Consider the following 22224-nt stretch of genomic DNA (forward strand, 5'->3'; position numbering starts at 1 on the left):
GTGGCAACAAGTACCTGACAGCCCAGGCATTTAGGTTCCAGGTGAGAGCACCTGCCAGAAGCCAGAAGAAAAGGCAGACCTAGCCAGACCAGGTGGTGGCACAGTGGATAAAGCGTTGGACTGGGATGCAAAGGACCCAGGTTCGAGACCCCAAGGTCGCCAGCTTGAGCACGGGCTCATCTGGTTTGAGCAAAAAGCCCACCAGCTTGAACCCAAGGTCGCTGGCTCCAGCAAGGAGTTACTCAGTCTGCTGAAGGCCCGCAGTCAAGGCACATATGAGAAAGCAATCAATGAACAACTAAGGTGTTGCAAAGCGCAATGAAAAACTAATGATTGATGCTTCTCATCTCTCTCCATTCCTGTTTGTCCCTGTCTATCCCTCTCTCCAACTCTCTCTCTATCTCTGTAAAAAAAAAAAAAAAAAGGCAGACCTAGACACCGGTGCAGCCAACCAAAGAAGCGGGCAGCACGGTGCATGCTTGCATAGCCACCTGGGTAGCTACCTGGAGGCAGACAAGGATGGCAACGTAACCTGCCAGCGCTAAATGCCTGTGCCCACTGCCGCTTTCTGACAATGGCGCAGAACATTGGCCGCTGCAGTCCGAGATGCACCAGGGCTACTCCAGCAGCCCCGAGGGCAGCCTGTCGTGCTCCCCGCGCAGACACGGTCGCCAGCCAAGAAGGGAAGCGTGCTCAACACGCACCTGAGCACAGCTGCAGACACCGCCAGGGACCGCACAAGCCCCGAGGCTTCCACTTACTTATCGCGCTGGCCTTGCACCACCAGAGCAGCTGCGTGCAGACAGCCGACCGCCGCTTCCCGCACCACCACGAGCGCCTGGTGGCTCGCCTGGAACCCGCCACTGGCTACCCGCTCCAGTTCCGTTCTAGCAAGGTGACTTTCTACCACTGGGAAGGCCGCTACCTGGCTCCATGGAGCCTAGAGGCATGCTCAAGGTGGCAAGGACAAGCTCTTTGACCTGGAGCCGAGCTTTGTCCAGATGACGCTGCACACCATCCACGAGAGGAACGTGTCCACGTGCCAGGGTAGGGGGCCTGTTGGCCAGTCAGTACGAAGAGACTGACCAGCAGACCTTATCAGCTGGATAGAGATCCACCGCCACACAAAATGTGCGCCTTCCACAACCACGTGGATAAGTACTGGATGCTGACTGCCACCTGGGGCTTGCAGTCCGCTGTCTCCATGAAGAATGCCAGCTGCTACTTTGACATTGAGTGGCATGATGGGCTGTTATACTGCGTGTGTCCAATGGCAAGTCTGTGACTGCCAGGAAGAACTGGCAGCTGGCTGTCTTGGTAGAGACAGCAGGGGACACAGAGCTCTTCCTCATGAAACTAATCAACTATCCCATCGTCCTGTTCTGTGGGGAGCACGGCTTCATCAGCTACTGCAAGGTCTTGGGCACTCTGGTCGCCAAGCGCTCCAACTATGATGTCTTCCAATTCGAATTCAGTGACGGCGCCTATAACATCAAAGACTCTACAAATAAGTACTGGATGTTGGGTATTAACTCCTTGGTCATCAGCAGCAGTGGCACCCCTGTTGACTTCTTCAAGTTCTGCAAGTACAACAGGTGTTCATCAAGCTGGGTGGGCGTTACCTGAAGGGGGACCACGTAGGGGTTCTAAAGGCTTGTGCTCAGACCTTTAACCCTGCCATGCTGTGGGAGTACTAGACTCATCACCCGTGTCCCCATTCTGAACCTGCTTTGACCCTCCCACTACTTCTCCAGGTAGGTGCTGCTGATGGTGGTAAGCCCCTTGCTCTGAAACTGAAAACCCAGATAAAATGCTGTGCCCACTTGATACCCTGTGTGGCCTTTCCCTGTTCAGGTCAGCAACTGTCCCTGGTCTTTTGAGGGATTGTGGACCTTCTGCTCTCTCTTCTCTGCTGAGGGCGAGGCTGGCACCTCGTCTGACCTCAGACAACTCAGCCTTATTTTCCCAAAGTTGTGGAGGAGTAGTGAAAGCAGCAAGCCTTTTGGTATGGTGGGGTATAACTAGAATCTCCTGCCTCTCAGCTGAGATCCCACCCCCAATTTTGGTGGCCCCCTCAGTGTACCAGCCTGAATCAAGGAAGAATGCCTTACTGGCAAGAGGCTGAAACCAGTGCCTGTCACTTTTCCAATTTGCATGGAGCAGGCTTACCCACTGCATGTCTCCTGTGGGCTGGAGGCCCTGCTCCTTTCTCATTCTTGCACCCTGATATGACTGGAAGCAGAGAAAGACTAAATCTATATCTTTATATCTATCTATCTATCTATCTATCTATCTATCTATCTATCTATCTATCTATATTATATATATATAACATATTTTTAATGAAATGGTATTGTTGGAGGTGACTCAGGCAAACCTGGTTATAGCTGTGAATGGTCCTCAAGGGGTTCTACAAGGGGGTCTTGGGACAGCATCTTGTTGCCATCTGCTCACTAGTGGTGGGGCAGGTAGGTTGCCTCTCCCAATCCACAACTTGCCTCCACTTCCCCAGGGGTTCATACTGGCCCCTCCCAGCTACATGTCCACCTGGCCTGCGTCCCTACCTGGTGGTGCTGGGCGCCTTTCTGTCTTAGCCAGAGCCTCCAGTTGACATGATCGGTGCTCCTTGTCTGAGTGGAGATTGGGTGGGATGAAGGTGGGTGTCACTTTCCGCTGGGAACCTGTGAGGAGCCACCAACTGAGCCCTTGATCCCTGGCTCCCAGCCTTGCCCCCACCAGCCCACCCCCTACTGGTTCCTCTCCCCATGCATCTCATTCTGGGTGTCCTGGTCTTCTATTTTTTTTGTCTGTGTTATTTGTATAACTCCAAATGACTGTGAGAATAGCTTCAGACTGGAAAGAGCAAAATAAAATAACACAAATCCAAAGGAAAAAACAAAACAAAAAACATATTATCGTACAAAATGGTGATCCTGTGGACTGAATTGTGTCCTCCCAAAATTCATATGTTAAAGTTCTAACCTGCATTGTGACAGTATTTGGAGCTCATGGCCTAGAGATAATTAGATCATAAGACTGTAGATCTTATGATGGGATTATTACCCTTATAAGAAGAAATATGAGAGAGATGTCTCTCTCTTCATGATGTGAGGAGCAGCAAGAGGACGGCCTTTTGCAAGTCAGGAACAGGGCTCTCACCAGGAACCAAATTGGCTAGCACCTTGATCTTGGACTTCTCAGCCCCAGAACTGTGAGAAATATACATATTTCTAGCCCTGGCCGGTTGGCTCAGTGGTAGAGCGTCGGCCTGGTGTGCAGGAGTCCCGGGTTCGATTCCCGGCCAGGGCACACAGGAGAAGCACCCATCTGCTTCTCCACCCCTCCCCCTCTCCTTCCTCTCTCTCTCTTCCCCTCCCACAGCCAGGGCTCCATTGGAGCAAAGTTGGCCTGGGCGCTGGGGGTGGCGCTATGGCCTCTGCCTCAGGCGCTAGAATGGCTCTGGTTGCAACAGAGCAATGCCCAGATGGGCAGAGCATCGCCCCCTGGTGGGCATGCTGGGTGGATCCCAGTCGGGCGCATGCAGGAGTCTGTCTGACTGCCTCCCCGTTTCCAACTTCAGAAAAATACAAAAAAAAAAAAAAAAAAAAAAAAAAAAAAAAAAGAAATATACATATTTCTGTTGTTTAAACCAGTGGTCCCCAACCCCTGGGCCACAGACCTGTACCGGTTTGTGGGCCATTTGGTACCGGTCCGCAGAGAAAGAATAAATAACGTTATTTCCGTTTTATTTATATTTAAGTATGAACGATGTTTTTAAAAATGACCAGATTCCTTCTGTTAGATCTGTCTAAGACTCACTCTTGATGCTTGTCTTGGTCACGTGATACATTTATCTGTCCCACCCTAAAGGCCGTTTTGTGAAAATATTTTCTGACATTAAACCGGTCCGTGGCCCAAAAAAGGTTGGGGACCACTGGTTTAAACCACCTAGTATTTTGGTTTAGCAACCTAAGCTAATACAATTGACTTTTATCCATTTTGAGAACTTGGAGTTTGAGGGCTTGCCCTTGTCTTCATATTTTGTATCATGTTTAAACCAGTCCCCTTTCTGCCCTACCCTCCAAAAAAAAAAAAAATCAACAACAACAAGAAAAACCTTTCTTTCCTTAGAACTGCGTGTTAGGTATTTGTTGGGCAGATAAAATATATTATGCTCACTTTGTTAAAGATGGCGCTGCCCATGTGGAGGCCGTTGCCCAGGTGATATTAATGTGTGTCTCTGTGGGCTGTGGGCAGGCAGGATCCTTGTAGCCTGGGGCTTAGTTTTAGGACTAAGCCTTTCCCACCCTTTTTGATGTGGGGCGGTACAATCCCATCATGCCTCAGAGAAGTGACTTTGTATTAGAGACTTCCCTATTTTGTATATTGGATTAAAGGTTTTGATTTCTACACTATAAAATGGGGGCAGAACAGGAGCTTGTGCTCTTAGTTCCTGAGATTAGCATTAGAGGAGACAGCAGATAGGAGAGCAGAGAAAGGCCACGTGGAGGAGGCCAGGAGAATCAGCCAAGATGGCTGAGTGTTGAGTGAGAGGCCAGTTTGTGCAGAGTTTGTGCAGGGAGAAAGAAGAAGATGGGGAACAGAGGTGAATAAGTCTGGTGAGCTAGAAACCTTTGATTCTAGGAAACTCGGATAAGTCAGTAGCTTTGTGAGCATTGAATGTGAGTGGGTTTTGGAGCTCAGTGTGTGTTTTTATTTGCCCGCCGGGTGCAAGCTAGGATTAAAGATGATGGCCCACCAGTTTTTGGCTCTGTTGTTTCTTTACCGACTGTCTGAATCCAGTGCGAACCTGCATGGGCCAGGCGGCTGTGATGGTGGCCCTGGCTTTGCCTACTGGCTGTACAGTATTAAATTGTCAACTTCACTCCCATTCATATGTTAAAGTCCTAGCCCTCAATAATTCAGAATGTAACTATCGAGTTCCTAAACAGGTAATTAAGTTAACACGAGGATATTGGGTGGGAACTAATCCAATACTAGTGATGTCCTCAAAAGAAAAGGAAATTTAGACATAGACACATATAGAGATTACTATGTGAACATGAGGATGGCCATCTATGAAACAACAGGTTGCAGAAGAAGCCAATCCTGATCTTGGCCTTTCAGCCTCCAGAACTGTGAGGAAATAAATTTCTGTTGTTTAAGCCTCTCAGTCTGGGTATTTAGTTATGATGGCCCTAACAAACCAATGTACTGTCCTACCACCTTTCTTTAGAGATTTTTAGAGAACTATCCTTTATTTTTTAACTTCAAATGTATCTTTGAAGTACCATCTTCCTCAATATTTTGTTATTATTTACAGGCCCTATGATATCAATTTTCTTTTTATACATCTTCTACTGTAATCCTTTTTTACTAGGGCAGGCAAATGTCCAGTGTTTAGTAGAGTGATAGGAAATCTCACAGCTGCAGGATAAACTTGGCAGGTCCTCTCTGAATATCCGTGTTGTTTTTTTTTTTTTTTCAGTGACTTTGGGGAAATGTTAAATACTTTTATCTGAAAATTAACTCGACATTTTTATATTAAATTAAAAAATAAGATAATCTAGTAAATTTCAAAGAAATTACTTGCTTATATAGTGAGTTGCTCTAAATGAAAGTGTTTACTCTCCTCTACAACAGGTCTTTTTCATTTACTGCTTGCAGGCGTCCCCAAACTGTAGCCCGCCCAGCAGGCCGCATGCGGCCCCCTGAGGCCATTTATCTGCCCCTCCACCCTGCACTTCCGGAAGGGGCACCTCTTTCATTGGTGGTCAGTGAGAGGAGCCCTGTATGTGGCGGCCCTCCAACAGTCTGAGGGACAGTGAACTGGCCCCCTGTGTAAAAAGTTTGGGGACCCCTGGGAGGCAGCCTTCTGCTACTGCACATAACTCTTATTTAGTCATTCTCTGTATAGACTGGACAGAGAAAAGGCAAGGTGTGAAACCAAAGACAAGCCTATTTATAAAGCTAGGAAACATTCCTGAGGAGTTTAGAGATAGAGATTTTTAATTTAATCCTGAGATTTTTCTGATTTTGGGATTTGAGATCTGATTTGTGTGTTAGATTGAGCACTCTCCTCATTACTTAATTTGTGATTTAAAGTGATGATCTCGCATGTCATAAGCAGAGCCATGGAGATAAGAAAGTTTCTGTCTCCTTTCTGGATTCTAGTCAACTGCTTAGGTACATATACCTGCTGTCCCTGCTGTGTCTGAGTCACCGCTGCACTTTTCCCAGCTCAATGTGCAGCTGCCATATGGACACCAAATTCAAGACATTAAGCTAGGACCCCACCTTGTACTTAAATTACTTTTTTTCCCCTAAATTGGCCATGTTCAAGTTTATTGATCCGTGCAGTCTTATCAACATTTCCTTATTGTGTACACCGGGTGGGGCCAGAGACTTTCTTGTTTTGTCCTGTCAGCCCTCTGAATTATAAGACTTTGAATTCAGTTCCTTGGAACCTCGAGCCTAGTTCCAAGCCTCTGGGAAATGCGAAAAGAGCCAGAAAGTCAGGCTAGAGATGAGGTTCCCATTCAGTGGCCTTGTAACGCTGCTAGTGCATTTCGAGAAACGTAAAACCAGACTCCTCAAAAAAGTTTTTCAACAGGTTTCCATAAATTATTTATCAAAGCGTTGGACCCAGGCCCCATGATGTCCAGACATCGAATTCAGGGCTTTTTCCTAACAGAAAGTTGGCCCACAGTTTTGCCCAGCATCCTCTGGTACTTATTAGTATTCCTGGGAGATTCAGACAGCGAAGGAGAGGGCATGGGGACTGTGGAAGGAAAGATGGTGACGTACAGGCCGTCGACGGGCCACCCCCTCCACTCTCAGCCTGGACAAGAGCCGGGACTACACCGAGGACCAAGTACCACTTCCTTTCCGGAGGCTGCTGAGTAGCCCAAGCCCGCGGAGGCCGAGTCCGGAGGCAGGCCCCGCCCCCAGGCCCTGCCCCGCCCCCGCGGTCGTAGGCGGAGGGCGGGGCCTGCCGCAGGCGCCGCGGGAACGTCGGGGCCTACGCGATGACGCGACCCAGCCAAGCAGCATCCTGGCCGCTTCGCCCGCCCCCAGCCCTTCCCACCCGGCCTCCCAAGTTCCCTGTCAGACTGTAGTGGCCTGCCGCTCCGTGCGCTCGTCCTCTGCAGCCCCGCGAGGCGGTCTGCGCGCGGTCACACCCCCACGTCCCCCCGGCACCGCTGCTTCAGCGCCGCTCGCCTCCGCTCCGCCCTTCCCGCTTCCGCACGCCCGCGAGGACATGGCACACGCGCCGCCGCGCTGCCCCGGCGCCCGGGGCTCTGGGGACGACGAGACGGGCAAGCCCAGGAAGGTGGCTCTCATCACCGGCATCACGGGCCAGGTGAGTGCAGAGGCGGGGCGCGCGCCGGGCCTGCTGCTGCCCGGGCACGTGTGCGCCTCGCCCTGGCTCGCGGCGCTCGTCCCAGGAACGGTCTCCCGGGCGCGCGGAAGGCGCGTGTCGCTCGGGAGCGCGGGGACAAGATGCGGCTGTGGGGAGGGTGCATGCGGCCCTTAAAGTTTCTGTCCCCCTGCGGCGTGGGAGCACGTGTTCTGCGTGGGGCATGGTCCTCACACCTGAGCGGGACCATCTCCCCCACCTGACCGGTGGCCGGAGTGCTCGTTCTTACGAGCCCTCTGGCGCGAACTCGGGATTCAGTTCTTGCAGATCCTGGTGCCAGGCAGGGAACCATCGTTACCTGTGGATGGGTGTGAAGTCACGGGGGCCACTTACCTGCAACCTGCCAGAGCTTGGGAAGCTGGGAAGGAAGTTTCTTGCCGTTTTGGTTCTGCCTGACCAGATTTCCAGATAGAAAAGTAAAAAAAAAAAAAAAAAAAAAAAAAAAGACAAAAGTAGTGCTGTAGAGTCACAGGTCAGGAAAGGCTATTATTTTTTAAAGCACATCTTGCAAAAACTTTTACAATTTCACGCACTTCTGAGATTTATGCTCACCCATGACAGAGTTCCATTTCTGAAAGAAATGAGTGTCTTAGGTAATTACAGAAAGTGGTCCTGAATGTTGGGACCACACATGCAGGCTGAGCGAGGCCAGTTTGTGACAGTTATCTCTTACAGGTGTTGCAACAGTTAGGGGCTGACCGCGGTGTCTCATCAAGCTGTGTTGTTTAGATTCAGTGGACAATGAAATAATTTTTTCCCATGTATTTTTGTTGAAAATGTGATAGCTGTGCCTCTAGAGATCTGGTGGTAATCAGTATTATTCCGTAATAAAAGATGATAGTAATAGCTAATGCATATTGTGCTTATTATGCGTTAGTTGAGTAATAGTAACTCATTTCGTTTTCACAACTACTCTTTGAGGGGGCATCCTCACTTCATGGATGAGCAAACTGACACATGAGAGTCAAACATTTGTCTGAAGTCACAAACAACTAGGACATGTCCAGTTGGGATTCAGACTCTGGTCTCAAAGCTCTCTAACCTTGGAGAGAAGTTGAAATTGGCCAGATGTAGAATCAAAAAACATGGGACAATTTCTAACTATTGGATATCTGATTATTTTCTGGTTGTTTATGCATCTCACGCGTTTGAAAATTGGTACGAGAGGTGAGTGAGTCAAGGCTGTGAGGTTGAGGAACAGAACCTTTACATTCAGGTAAGGGTCTGCATATTGTCTGTCCCTTTCTAATGCTCAGAACTCTTAAGCAGGGTGGTTCCCTTTTCATAGTTCTTAGACTGGATCTGAAACTCAAATGTTTACTAACTTACACCAGCTCTTGAAGGTAAAGGTTTTTTTTGTTGCCCCCCCCCCCCCCCCCCCGTATCATAAAGAAATTAGTTTAGCTGTTAATGTACCATTGGTATGGCGTATAGCAGTGACCAGCAGGTTAGAAATCGAACTTTATTTAGTGCTTCGAGTGCAGTCTTGGTTCTGAGTGATGAGAGATGTGCTGTCCTATGCTAGTTTGTCCTATAGGCTGCCAGGGGTAGTCTTCCTTAACTAAACACATGTTCAGCATGCTACTCCTTGACCAGATGTCTTCGGCTCCCCATATCATTTCCAACTTAAAACTCCTGCTTGAGTTTTGGTCTCTTTTACCCTCTGCACCAATTCCATCCTTCCAGCATCCACCCCTCTGTAGGATGTTGTGTTGGCTTCTGTAGCCCCTGGCTCAGTGCTGAACTTGATAGCTGTTGCATAAATCCTTCCCGATGGAATTTACTGCTCTGCATTTAACTTTTAGGACAGTGACTCTCAACCAGGGTATCAAGGATTTCTGGAAGACAGTGAAGTTAATATGGGGTCTGAAAACCCATACTGTATTGTCCATTTAAAAAATAGTATTGTGTGAGAGCTTACTGAGCTACTCATTCTGCTAAACATTTTATATATCTACCGAAGAGGCAGGTACAGTTTTTATCCTCATTTACATTTGGCTAAGTAAGGTTAAATATGTTCCCTGAGAGTGCACATCTAATGAATGTCAGCTGAGATTTGAACCCAGGACCATTTTGTTAAGTGTCTCTGTGGTAAGACACGCACATTAAATTACAGCTGTCTATGTGAAAGAGAGAGAGACAGAGATAGAGAGAGACAGCAATAGAGATAGAGGTTGAGAGATTGCTTTACTCCAAGAAGAGGTTTCAGAGTCAAGAAGATGAGGTAGAACCACTTCTCTGGCCCTTAGGGCTATTATGGCAATTGTGCCATGATGGGCTCTTAAATGGGTTGTCCTAAATTCCCATTTGAGAGTGAATGCACATATCCAGTGTTCCTTGTCTGCAGTGCAGCTCTAGTATTTACTGTCAGGCCTCATACTCTGGCTTTCTTCCTCCTTTCTATTCTTTTTTTTTTTTTTTTATTTATTTATTCATCTTTAGAGAGGAGAGAGAGAGACCGAGAGAGAGGAGAGAAAGACAGAGAGAGAGAAGGGGGGGGGGGGGCCAGAAGCATCAACTTCCATATGTGCCTTGACCAGGCAAGCCCAGGGTTTCGAACCAGCGACCTCAGCATTTCCAGGTCGATGCTTTAACCACTGCGCCACCACAGGTCGGGCCTTCCTCCTTTCTATTCTTGACACAGTAGTTATGCATCGTTTTCCAAAGCTTCTACCTTATTAAATTGTCTTAAAGAAAACCAGGCTCTGGCTTTGTATTGCTGTCTCTAGGCCCCCTGGCAGCTGTTCCCAAAGTTCATCTCCTCTGTCTAATGATGCTTGTCCTTCTTTACTACAACCATGGAAATATTCTTTTTTTTTTTTTTTTTTTTTTTTATAGAGACAGAGAGAGTCAGAGAGAGGGATAGACAAGGACAGACAGACAGGAACGAAGAGATAAGAAGCATCAATCATTAGTTTTTTGTTGCGTGTTGCGACACTTTAGTTATTCATTGATTGCTTCTCATATGTGCCTTGACCGTGGGCCTTCAGCAGACTGAGTAACCCCTTGCTTGAGCCAGCAACCTTGGGTCCAAGCTAGTGAGCTTTGCTCAAAGCAGATGAGCCCGCGCTCAAGCTGGTGACCTTGGGGTCTCGAACTTGGGTCCTTGGCATCCCAGTCCGATGCCCTATCCACTGTGCCACCGCCTGGTCAGGCCATGGAAATATTCTTGATGTTTAAATACTGTTGCCTTGTACATCATTGGAGTCATTATTTTGTGACCTGAATGTCCTCAGATCACTTTTAACTTTATTAAAAGTGAATGCTGACAATCCTGCCAAAAACAGCCATTCCAGGAACTTTATATGGATTTACATTTTTGCAATTCCTGTTGGCTACCTACATAGTTTACTGATCTTGGTTCTTTGATTTGTAAGCTCCTTTCAGCCTATCTCCCACGTGGTTTCACCCAGTGGGCTTTCAAAAATGCTGACTTAACTCTTCCCATGAACAGAACATGGCTTTACTATGTGTCTGCAGTGTACAAGACTTGTTTTTTTTTAGATTTTATTTATTGATTTTGCAGATTGAGGAGGGGGGAGCGGAAATATGAACTCATAGTTGTTTCATTTTAGTTGTTCATTGGTTGCTTGTTGTATATGCCTTGACCAGGCAAACCCAGGGATTCGGACCAGTGACCTCAGCATTCCAGGTTGATGCTCTATCCACTGTGCCACGACAGGCCCAGCTGCAGCCTTGTATCATATTAATACTGCTGGGAATATACTGGTATGTAAAATGTACTCTCTGCCCATTAGGATCTCAGTCTTTGAGGAACTTAAGATAATGCACATGAAAAGATAGTACACATAAAAAATATATCAGTATTGTAAAAGTATGTTAGGGCCAAATGAATGGTTAAGTCAACCTCGGGAGTCTGGGAGAAGTCATTGAACGCTAAAAATAGCAGCAACTGTTATGTGGTGAATAGCATGCACAGGCGTATAGAAAAGGGAGAGTTTTGGGGGGGACACTGAGGAAAGAAATAAATAGTAATAATGAAGGAAGTTAAATTATTAGATTATTTATGTCCTTTGTGTATTTCCAGAGTAATTCTGTGGTGGCTTCAGTGAATAAACACATCACTAGATAATCACAAAAAGAAGAAAAGCAGGAGTCTGCAATGAAGGCAATAGAAAGATGGGAGTAGTATTCCAGAACCCAAAGCTGAGGATAGCTGCTGTGAGGTGGGCATAAAATTCAGCTTTGACCTTCCTGACAGTTAAGACTAAGTGGATAGTTGAGTGCAACACTTTATTAGAATTAAACTCTCAGTGGAATAATTGTTAACATACTCAGAATAATATGATACACAATATATCCCATAGCAATTTTTTTTTTTTTTTTTTTTTTTTTTTTTTTTCTGAAGCTGGAAACAGGGAGAGACAGTCAGACAGACTCCCGCATGCGCCCGACCGGGATCCACCCGGCACGCCCACCAGGGGCGGTGCTCTGCCCCCCAGGGGGCGATGCTCTGCCCATCCTGGGCGTCGCCATATTGCGACCAGAGCCACTCTAGCGCCTGAGGCAGAGGCCACAGAGCCATGCCCAGCGCCCAGGCCATCTTTGCTCCAATGGAGCCTTGGCTGCGGGAGGGGAAGAGAGAGACAGAGAGGAAAGCGCGGCGGAGGGGTGGAGAAGCAAATGGGCGCTTCTCCTATGTGCCCTGGCCGGGAATCGAACCCGGGTCCTCCGCACGCTAGGCCGACGCTCTACCGCTGAGCCAACCGGCCAGGGCCCATAGCAATTTTTTAAAGAAGACAGTGTCATTTTCCTAGGACACTCTTTTATTATTCTGTAAATGGACAGCAAAAGTAAACTGTTTTGTATGTCGATACTTTAAAGAATTGAATGGTTATTGTTTGTATATTTTTTCTTATTCTGATGTCTGTTTCAAGCTGGTCTGTGCCAGGAGGGCAGGCAGGTTGGAATTGTAAATTACTTTGTCAGGTGTGTTTGATAGTAAGGTTAATACAGTGTGTCCGTAAAGTCATGGTGCACTTTTGACCGGTCACAGGAAAGCAACAAAAGATGATAAAAATGTGAAATCTACATCACATAAAAGGAAAACCCTCCCAGTTTCATACCTATTCAGTGCAGTTCGATGTGGGCTCACACAGATTGTTTAGGGCTCCTTAGGGAGCCTCTACAGACTCGTCACTGACTGATGGCCTACCAGAACGGGGTTTCTCCACCAAAGTGCCGGTTTCCTTCAACTGCTTATCCCACCAAGTAATGTTATTCCTATGTGGTGGCGCTTCGTTATAAACGCGCCGATATTCACGTTGCACTTTGGTCACGGATTCGAATTTAGTGAGCCACAGAACACACTGAACTTTCCTCTGTATCGTCCACATCTTGACTGGCATGGCCATAGGCTGCTCCGCCGTATACACAGTATTAAGTCATCATCTGTGCATGTGCACATGCTGCACATCATCCTACAGAAACTGGGAGGGTTTTCCTTTTATTTGGTGCAGATTTCACATTTCTATCATCTTGTTGCTTTCCTGTGACCAGTCAAAAGTGCACCATGACTTTACAGACACACTGTATATAGGTCAGGGGTTGGGAACTTAGGGCTCGTGAACCAGATGTGGCTCTTTTGATGGCTGCATCAGGCTCACAGACAAATCTTTAATAAAAAAAAATATTAAAAATATAAAACATTCTCTTGTATTACAATCCATTCATTTCCTACCGCTCATGTTCATGGTTGCAGGTGGCTGGAGCCAATCACAGCTGTCATCGGGACACCACCAAATTTTTATTGGATAATGCGTAACGTGCAAGGGTCGTTGTATGGCTCTCACAGAATTACATTTTGAAATATGTGGCGTTCATGGCTCTCTCAGCCAAAATGGTTCCCGACCCCTGATCTAGGTGTTTTAAGTATGGAAGAATGTGACATGGTGAGGTCCTTCCCATTGCAGGTAGGCCTAGATTTTCCTTAAAAAGTGGTTTAGATCTAGTCAGACATTTAAGCAAGTACCAATTCAAGGTTCTAGAGTTCTGTCCCATGATGCATGGAGGACAATGCATTTATCTTTAAATTGTTGAATATTAGTCGTGATCAAGAGGAGTTAATCTGTGGTTCGAAGACAGATTTTTGGTAACCCTTGCATAGATGAAAAAGATGAACTCTGACTTATTAAGGTCACATTATTTAAGCCATATTATTTTGCTTTAGAATTTTAATTTTATGGCCTTGTTTGTTTATTTTCACTAATTCTGTTGGGTTCTTTTATTTTTAATTTTTTTAGTGTGTTCTAGCTGCCATAAAACAATCTTGGCCTTTAAAGAGAACATACGTATGTAAAATAGATAACCTGAGTCTGTAGACTGACTCAGTTGGCTCTCATAGGCTTCAACCTCTTTATTTAAGAATTAATTTAGGATGTTAGAAAATGGTAATTGAAAATTGATAGGAAGTACTATTCTCCTCTCCCTCCCCCTTTTATGCTTCATTGAATTTTAAAAGATGATAGGGACATTACCTCTTTTGATTTTATTTTCTAAACCGTATTCAGTTTTCCGTAAATTTCTACATTCCAATATAGGTATCAGAATTGTCATTTGTGTAGATGGAGATTTAGTGAAATGTGACGCGGCCTAGTAAAACAAGCTCATTTTATTGGTAATGGCTACATGGAATCCTGGAGGCATGGCTGTACCCAGTTTAGGGGAGAAGACTGTGATTGATTAGTGATTTCTGCCTGGGAAGGGATGGGAGTAGTGGCACCTGTGCTCTGTCCTTACTAGATTGTGATACCTTGAGCATATGAAAAAGAGTCTTACTCACTTCTCTCCTATATTTAGCACAACTGGTACAGGTTGGGTACTCAAAATATTTGATAATCAAATTAACCTTTAGTTACTGATGTGTCATTTCTTGAAGAAAACTTGCCTGGAAATTCTAGAAGTCTGTAGAGATGGGAGCAAATGTTATGACGCATTTCTTGTTTACTGAGTAGTAGCAAGACATTGTTAGAGTACTGGGGAGAATTGAATAGCATATACCTGACAGATAAGTTGCTGTTTAGGAGAGAAATGATTTATTATAATTTCAGACTTAAAGGACTTGGAATATATCCCTTAACAAGGGAAAAAAATAACATGTCTGGTTCTGTGTGATATATTTCCTACTGTTTTTGTTTTCATATTAACCACTAAATTGAAAAAATATTCCCTTGGCCTACATGTTGTGATTTTAGAACTGGAGTAACATGAGTTTTCTTTTTTTTTTTTTTTTTTTCTGTGTGGCAGAGACAGGGAGAGTCAGAGAGAAGGACAGATAGGGACAGAGAGACAGGAAGGGGGAGAGATGAGAAACATCAATTCTTTGTTGCGGTTCCTTAGTTGTTCATTGATTGATTTCTCGTATGTGCCTTAACTATGGGGCTAAAGCAGACTGAGTGACCCCTTGCTCGGGCCAGTGACCTTGGGTCCAAGCTGGTGAGCTTTTGCTCAAACCAGATGAGCCTGTGCTGAAGCTGTTGACCTTTGGGTCTCAACCCTGGTTCCTCCATGTCCCAGTCCAATGCTCTATCCACTGTGCCACCACCTGGTCAGGCTGGACTTACATGATTTTAGAATGCACCATTATGTAGAGGAGAAAAGGAGACTGAGAAATTGTGATTTTCCCAGATTATGCAGCAAGTTAGTGCCAGCGTTAGGATTAGATCTCAGATTCTTGTCTTTCTGTTGTCTTTGGTCTGATCATCACTGTCCTTCACTAACAAGAGAGAGAGAGAGAGAGACTGCTTTGTGCCAGAAGAATTGGAGTAAAACATTGTATATCAGAGTAAAATGTATATTATAGGGTTCTAAAATTGACAATAAATGTACATCTGAGTAAGTAATCAAATCTCTTACAATATTTAAGGAAAAGGTAACTATATAAAATTCAACATCTTATTGTAACAAAATGTAGTTTGAAATGATTGATAGGTTTAGGGATTAATAGGAATCTATAGTATTTGATCTAGAAGGGAAAAAGTAATAAGATTATGGGGACTAAAGAAAGTGGCTACCTTTAGATAACATGTTCTTTAGGGAATTGAGACACGTACTGTTCATTCGAGGCCATATACTGTCCCATAGCTGGTAGCTACCTCCAGCGCCTCCAAACTTATTGAGTGCTACCTTGTCCACTCATGGGGTGGGAAAACCTAGTCCTGCACGTCTCCATGTTTGGTTTCAGCACTCCAGTGCTGAAATTAAAGGTGAGTTTTATTAGTTACTGACTTGTCAGGTAAGCTAATAGTCTTTTGATCTTGGATGGCTTTCTTTGAGGTGTAGAATTCTGAACTTGCCTATCTTTTGAAGCAGTCTTTCCTGATCTTGTGTTAGATCAAAATCTCACTAACCCAGAATTATTTGGTAGTGATTCTATGTAAAGAATTAGGCAAAACAGACTTGGAGAGCTCCAAACTTGCCTGACAACCCTTACTATGCTAGTTTTTTCTCAGGGCCTTCTCTCCCATGTCAAGTCAGACTAGCTCTTTTGGCTAGTTTGTTGACAAACTGTAGAAGTTCACTGCTCTCAAGAAGTAAGTTGCTTTTAAAGGCTGCTGTATACTTTGATTAGTATTTTAGTGTGCCCATTAGGAGATGTTAACATTATTAGCTTGCATGTCAGTAGAAGCCTGGAAAAAGTTGGTGAATGGAGGTAGAAGACTGTTTCCTGAGACCTGTTGAAGCCTCCTAGTGGCTCCTTTTCCCAGCGTTTTTTTAGTGCTCTGAGGATTCTTACAGTAAGAGATTAAAAGTGGTTAGAGCAAAGTGCCTTTCTCTGCCCATAAACTTCTGAATCTTCCAGTGGAGGGTCGAGCACCAGTAGACAATTCGTGGAATCCTCAGAAACAGGTAAGTTGCAGGGGATGCAGCTTGGGCGAGGAGTTGTCTGAATGAAAATTGTTACTGGGGAGCTCGCCTGGAGCCCTGATGAGATATGAATAGTCCCAATTTTCAGATGGTGGTAAGAGGCTGAGATGCTTTATTTTTTATTTCTATTTTTTTCGCATCTTCTTTCCTTTTATTGAAAAAAATTTTTAGAAAATTAATAAAGGATACAAACCAATCAGCAAATCAACAGGAATATACTAGGGAAAAGCACAGACAATATAAAACTAAAAATGTCATTGGCTTCTTTAATTGGTAAGAGAACACAAAATGTAACAGGCAGAAGGTCTGTTTTATACAAATTAAAAAGCTGTGTTTTTTCCCAAGTCAGATATATACACACCACAAAAAAATGATGTGTAAAAATGTACACAAGAAATTGTATCCTGAATTAAGAGAAACAGCTACTGAAACAGGAATTAACACAATAAAGCCAGCAACAGATTAGCAATTTTAAAAACTGATACTTCAAACCTTGCATGGCACAAAGCTACACATGAAGGAGAAAGTCTGTTCAGTTTTTAGCCAAAATTCTTTTCCAGAAAAGCAAATCAAAACAGTGTAATTAGCAGAACAAGGAGGCTACAGCTAGATATCAGAGCTACAATTTCTCATATCCCAGATAGAAAACCCTTTATGGGGAATGGACTACATTTCAGGACAAAACAGGAATATTTAACTTTTTTTTTTTCTTTGCCTGTCACCCCACAATTCCACATAATCCTGCAGAAGGATGGCTGCTTTTAGAATTGGCTATTTCATTTTTCTTTCTGTGGCAAGACTGTCATGGAGCCCTGGATATTTCAGGCTCATATGCATCCATGACCAGTGTCCTGCTGTGGTCAAAAAACTTAGCAATGGGCTTGGTGAACTCAGCTTCCCGCTGCTGCTTTGTTCTCCCACTGATGGTCAGCTTCAGAGTGTACTTGTCATCAAACCTTTTGAGACTGGAGGACAGTTGCCAAATATCATCAGGATCCATCCCTGTAGGATCTTTCCTGTGGGCCACGAGAAAGATGCTCTTCTCCTTATACGAGGTATAGATGGTCAGGATCCCCATCACCACAAAATATGATATGACGCACAAAGCCAAAACAGGCTTGGACTCGGGAAAGGGGTGCATATAGTCCCAAATCAAAGCCACTATGGCAAAGAAACAGGAGATGGTACAGATGGTGAGGCAACCGTCAATTAGTCCAAAATTCTCCACATACTTGTACTTTTCCAGAAGTACCTTTTTGGCAGAATCATCCAAAGAATTTTTCACAGCAGATCCATCCCATTTGTCAATTTTTAAAGGCTTATCATCAATCTTCCACTTATCCAACAAGCCACCGTGCCCACTGCCTGTCCCGCAGTTAGGGCCACCGCCAGACCCACTACCCCCTCCGCCACCACCACTCCTCCCGCCTTGTGCAGCTGCCGCGGCCATCTTGTCTGCCTCAGCGTCTCCCTCCCACTCGAGATGCTTGATTTTATGACTGCTCCAAATTGTTCTCAAGGCCCCTTCTACCTGCACAGTGATCTGAGAATTGTAGTCCCCAGTGTGCTTGCTGTGCCCTTAGATACATTACTTCCTTTCTCTAATGCTACTTTCCTCTGTAGAGTGGGGTTTGTCCTTGCTGTTATGGCCCAGATTAGATTTTTCTTAGATTCCAAAGTTCCATATTCTAGATTCTTGTACCCCTATCATGAACAAAGAAGCCTGTCTAAACCTTGAAGTCCTTAGGCCTGCAAATTGGCCTTAGTAAATAATTTTGGCTTGACTTTTCTTTTGGTGGGTTAGTTTTATCTGAGATGCTCCCTTGACTTGAGAGTAGTTTCCCCTCTTCTCTCGTTTTTTTTTTTAATTTTTTAAATTTTTTTTTAAATTTTTTTTATTCATTTTTAGAGAGAGACAGAGAGGGAGAGAGAGGAAGAGAGACAGAGAGAATGGGGGAGGAGCTGGAAGCATCAACTCCCACATGCACCCTGACCAGGCAAGCCCAGGGTTTCAAACCGGCAACCTCAGCACTTCCAGATCAACACTCCATCCACTGCACCACCACAGGTCAGGCAACCCCTCTTCTCTCTTGTAATAAGCATTGCATTTGGGCTACTAGCAGTTGTTCATTTCATACCTCACCTAAATTTCCAGGTAGCGGTATTATTTTTTCCATGCTTAATTAACTTTTATCCAGGGCCAGTTACATTTTGGTGCAAGTCACCCTCTATTTAGTAATAGCAGTACCTACTGATCATAATTTATCCAACGTTTGGGTATTAACTTTGTGTCAGGCACTGGGGGTACAACAGTGAACAAGAGACAAAAATGACCATCCTTATGACATTGATGTTCTAGATGTTGGTGATGGCGATGGTTATGATAGATTACAATAATTAACATGTATTAAGCATGTACTTTATGCCAGGCACTGTTCAAAGGGTTTTACATTTATTAACTTGTTGACGCAACAGAGCACTCCTCTGAGGTGATTTTCTTATTATCCCCAAGGAACACAGAAGTTAAGGTATTGCAAAGTGAGATTTGAAATGTAAATCCCAGTAATTTTATTTTCTATTAGGTTTGTAATTAGTATTAACAAATAAGTTCTAGGGAGAGGTAAATATATTGCATATCAAATTTGAAAAACAAAGCTTATTTAAGTTTTTTGTTTGTTTTTTTGCAGTGTGGGAAGGTGGATTATAGTAGTAAAGTAAGCATGTATTAATCATTACATTATCTTATTTTATTTGTTGTGTCATTTGGGTCATATCCTTTGTTAGTTCTTTGGAGGGCCTATGTTGGTGAGTAATCTTGCAAACTCTCTGAAGGCTAAGATTTTGTCTTAGAGCAAGTAGAGGAGAATTAGTTAGATTTCTAGGCCAAGTTGGGTTTGTATTACTGCTTAGTTACTTATGAGTGGCATGGCTTTGGGCAAGTTATTTACCTTTGCTGCATGGTGGGAAGAGTAATCCCTACCAAATAGAAATAAATCTGGCTCATAATAGGGGCCTTTGCTGCATTACTAGCATAGACCTTCTCTTCACTGTGTGAACAAGATAATAAAAGATTTCTTGAATTCTAGCAAAGGAAGTTGAATGTGGAAAGTATTAATATTTAGCTTTGTTTTGGCCAGGGAATCTATTATCTAGGGGCAGAAAATTTCATAGTATTTGAAATCAACCACAAGCCTATAAAAGTACTAGGAGGCCAAGAGATTTGACATCCTGTGAATCTATAAGGCAGATCTAGGGGCCGTCTAAGAGGATTGTCAGCAGTGGACTTTACTCTAAATCTTCCTTAATGGGATTTGCAGGACTGGATGAAAGGTTTGGCATAATTGGAAATGAGAAAGATGTTTAAAGTACTTTCCTACTTTGATTAAGGACTGTTATGTGGTGGAAAGTTTTTTTGTTTTTTTTTTTAAATATCTTGTTATTAATTGATTACCTAAGGAAAGGGCTTGGAACTGAGAATCAGAGGCTAGAGTTTACACCAATTAATTAGGTAGCCTTAATTTTTTCTGAATCTGTTTCTTAATCCATAATGAGAAGATGATCTCTAAAGTCTGTTTAGAGTGTAAAGGGCTATGATGTTAGGATTTAACACTAAATTGTAATTGATTATGTGCAAATAAATCTTATATTTGTATTTAGCAGTATAGTCATTTAATATCAGTTTTAAAGATAAGGCCAATAGAAGGATTTAAAAAAACTGGAACCAATGAACTTTAGTAAATTTATAGTGAAGTGTATAAACTAAGAAGAAATGCAGATATGAATTGTAGTTTGCCAGAATTTGCAAGGTTAAAGCAAAAGAGCTGAGCAGTCTGCCTTTGTAAATTATACCAAATTAAATGGTTTTTTCTTTTGTTGATGAATGATTTTTAAATTCCTGTTATTTACTTATTTTTTTAAAATTTATTTATTTATTCATTTTTAGAGAGGAGAGAGACAGAGAGGGAGAGAGAGGAGAGAGAGACAGAGAGAGAGAAGGGGGGAGGAGCTGGAAGCATCAACTCCCATATGTGCCTTGACCAGGCAAGCCCAGGGTTTCGAACAGGCGACCGCAGCATTTCCAGGTCGACGCTTTAGCCACTGCGCCACCACAGGTCAGGCTATTTACTTATTTTTTGATTGAAGTTTTAGAAAATATAAGCATCTATATTTTGAGCTTAGTGTTTAATAGTTGAGGTTTTATTTTTTTAGTAAATATTTTCTGATATTTATTCTGTGTTGAGTTAGGTGCTAGGAATATAGCCACCAGCAAGAGGGACATGATTTTGTCTTAAAGGAGCTGATAGTCTCTCTTGGGGGACAGGCAGTTTGACAAGTAATTTTATAGCCTATTAAGTGCTATGATAATATGAGTCACTGAATCACAAGAAGATCATCTCTTTTAAAAAATGCTCAAAAGTAACATTAATTCAATAGATTTACTTAGCATTGTTTACCTTAGAAGTTTCTGGTTATGTATGTATTTGTATGAAAAGGGTTAATTGTGAGGTCTTTTTATAGGAATCAGAGCTGCCTACGGACTATCTACACTACATGCTACTTTGTCCTTTTTGACATAGAAATCTCTTACATAGTCTTGTATTCTGTGAAGGATGGTTAAAGATGTAACTATTTTCCTTCTCATTTTTCTGTCTTAGAAGCTGTGTTTCCAACCTTTAACATTTATTTCAATTGGAGACCTTACTTGTTTGATCAGGTATATTTTATGAATGCAAAAGGAAATCATAGCCCAAATGAAGAAGCACTGATGAATTCTCATCTTGTAATGACATTCCTAGTATAGTCCCTGATAGTGACTTAGTGTCAGCCTGGAATTCATATTTGTTTTATTGTTTTAAAGCTAAATTTTGAGCCAATACAGTCATGAATTCATTAATGATAGGGATATGTTCTAAGAAATGTGTCATTAGGTGATTTTCTTATTGTGTGAACATCATACAGTATCCTTACACAATCCTGTATGCTACAGCCTATGGCACAACTGGGCCTATGGTATATCGCCTTTTGCTTTTGGGCCACAAACCTGTAGACCATAGTATGGTACAAAACAACATGGGATTAAATCAAGCACAAGAAAAATGCAATCCAATGAGGTATAAGGCTATTGCCAGTGTAACATGGCATACTGTTTTACAACAAACATTTTTATTTTTACAAATCTATTTAAATTTTTTTTTTAGATTTTATTTATTTATTTTTATAGAGAGGAGAGAGAGAGAGAGAAAGAAAGAGAGTGGAGGGGGGAGGAGCAGGAAGCATCAACTCCCATATGTGCCTTGACCAGGCAAGCCCAGGGTTTTGAACTGGTGACCTCAGCGTTCCAGGTCGATGCTTTATCCACTGCACCACCACAGGTCAGGCCACAAATCTACTTTATTTTTTTACTTTCCATTGAGTTTAAATCCTTGAGTACAGCATTGCATGGATGGCTGTCACTAGTCTCTAAGTGGGCTTGAAAAGAATATTCAAATTACTCTTCTGTTGTGTTGTTTCAGCTTTAACTTGGGAACCTGAAACTGAAATCAAGTTTTGGGGAGCTTCTGAGTGGTTTCAGCTTGGTTTTGTGAGGTTGATCAACCCTGGACATATGGAAGAAAAAATTATTGAGTGAATTTTTCAAGAGTTAATGGAAGGATTTGGGGAGATTTTTTTTTGAGGGGATGTAGTAATACATAATGGATTTTTCAGAGAGTTTTGCTTTCCTGTATTTAGATATTTACCGTGAAAGGAGACATAGGAGTTGGAAGGAATTGAACTGCCTTTATTTTTTTTTCCTTTCAGCTTTTTCATGGACTATAGCAGTGATTTTAAATTGCTGATCTGCCCGAGATTTTGTGCCAGTCCACAAAAGTGTTAACCACCCTGATGTTGTATGAAGATTAGACCCAGTGATCTTAGTC

At 43.5% G+C, this 22224-nt stretch overlaps 1 protein-coding gene and 2 pseudogenes across 1 annotated transcript in view; 2 read left to right on the forward strand and 1 right to left on the reverse strand.

The window, feature by feature from the left end:
• The first annotated feature begins 574 nt into the window (after positions 1 to 574).
• LOC136329967 (fascin pseudogene) lies at positions 575 to 1697 on the forward strand (annotated as a pseudogene).
• A 5373-nt stretch (positions 1698 to 7070) lies between these two features.
• Positions 7071 to 22224, forward strand: part of GMDS (GDP-mannose 4,6-dehydratase) — a 797768-nt gene continuing 782614 nt past the window's right edge. Inside the window, exon 1 of the mRNA XM_066268525.1 lies at positions 7071 to 7363. Coding sequence (XP_066124622.1) covers positions 7262 to 7363 — 102 coding nt within the window. The 5' untranslated portion in view covers positions 7071 to 7261. The remainder of the gene's footprint in view (positions 7364 to 22224) is intronic.
• Positions 16547 to 17775, reverse strand: LOC136328963 (signal peptidase complex subunit 2 pseudogene; annotated as a pseudogene).

Source organism: Saccopteryx bilineata, chromosome 3 (assembly GCF_036850765.1).
Source record: "Saccopteryx bilineata isolate mSacBil1 chromosome 3, mSacBil1_pri_phased_curated, whole genome shotgun sequence".
NCBI lineage: Eukaryota > Metazoa > Chordata > Mammalia > Chiroptera > Emballonuridae > Saccopteryx > Saccopteryx bilineata.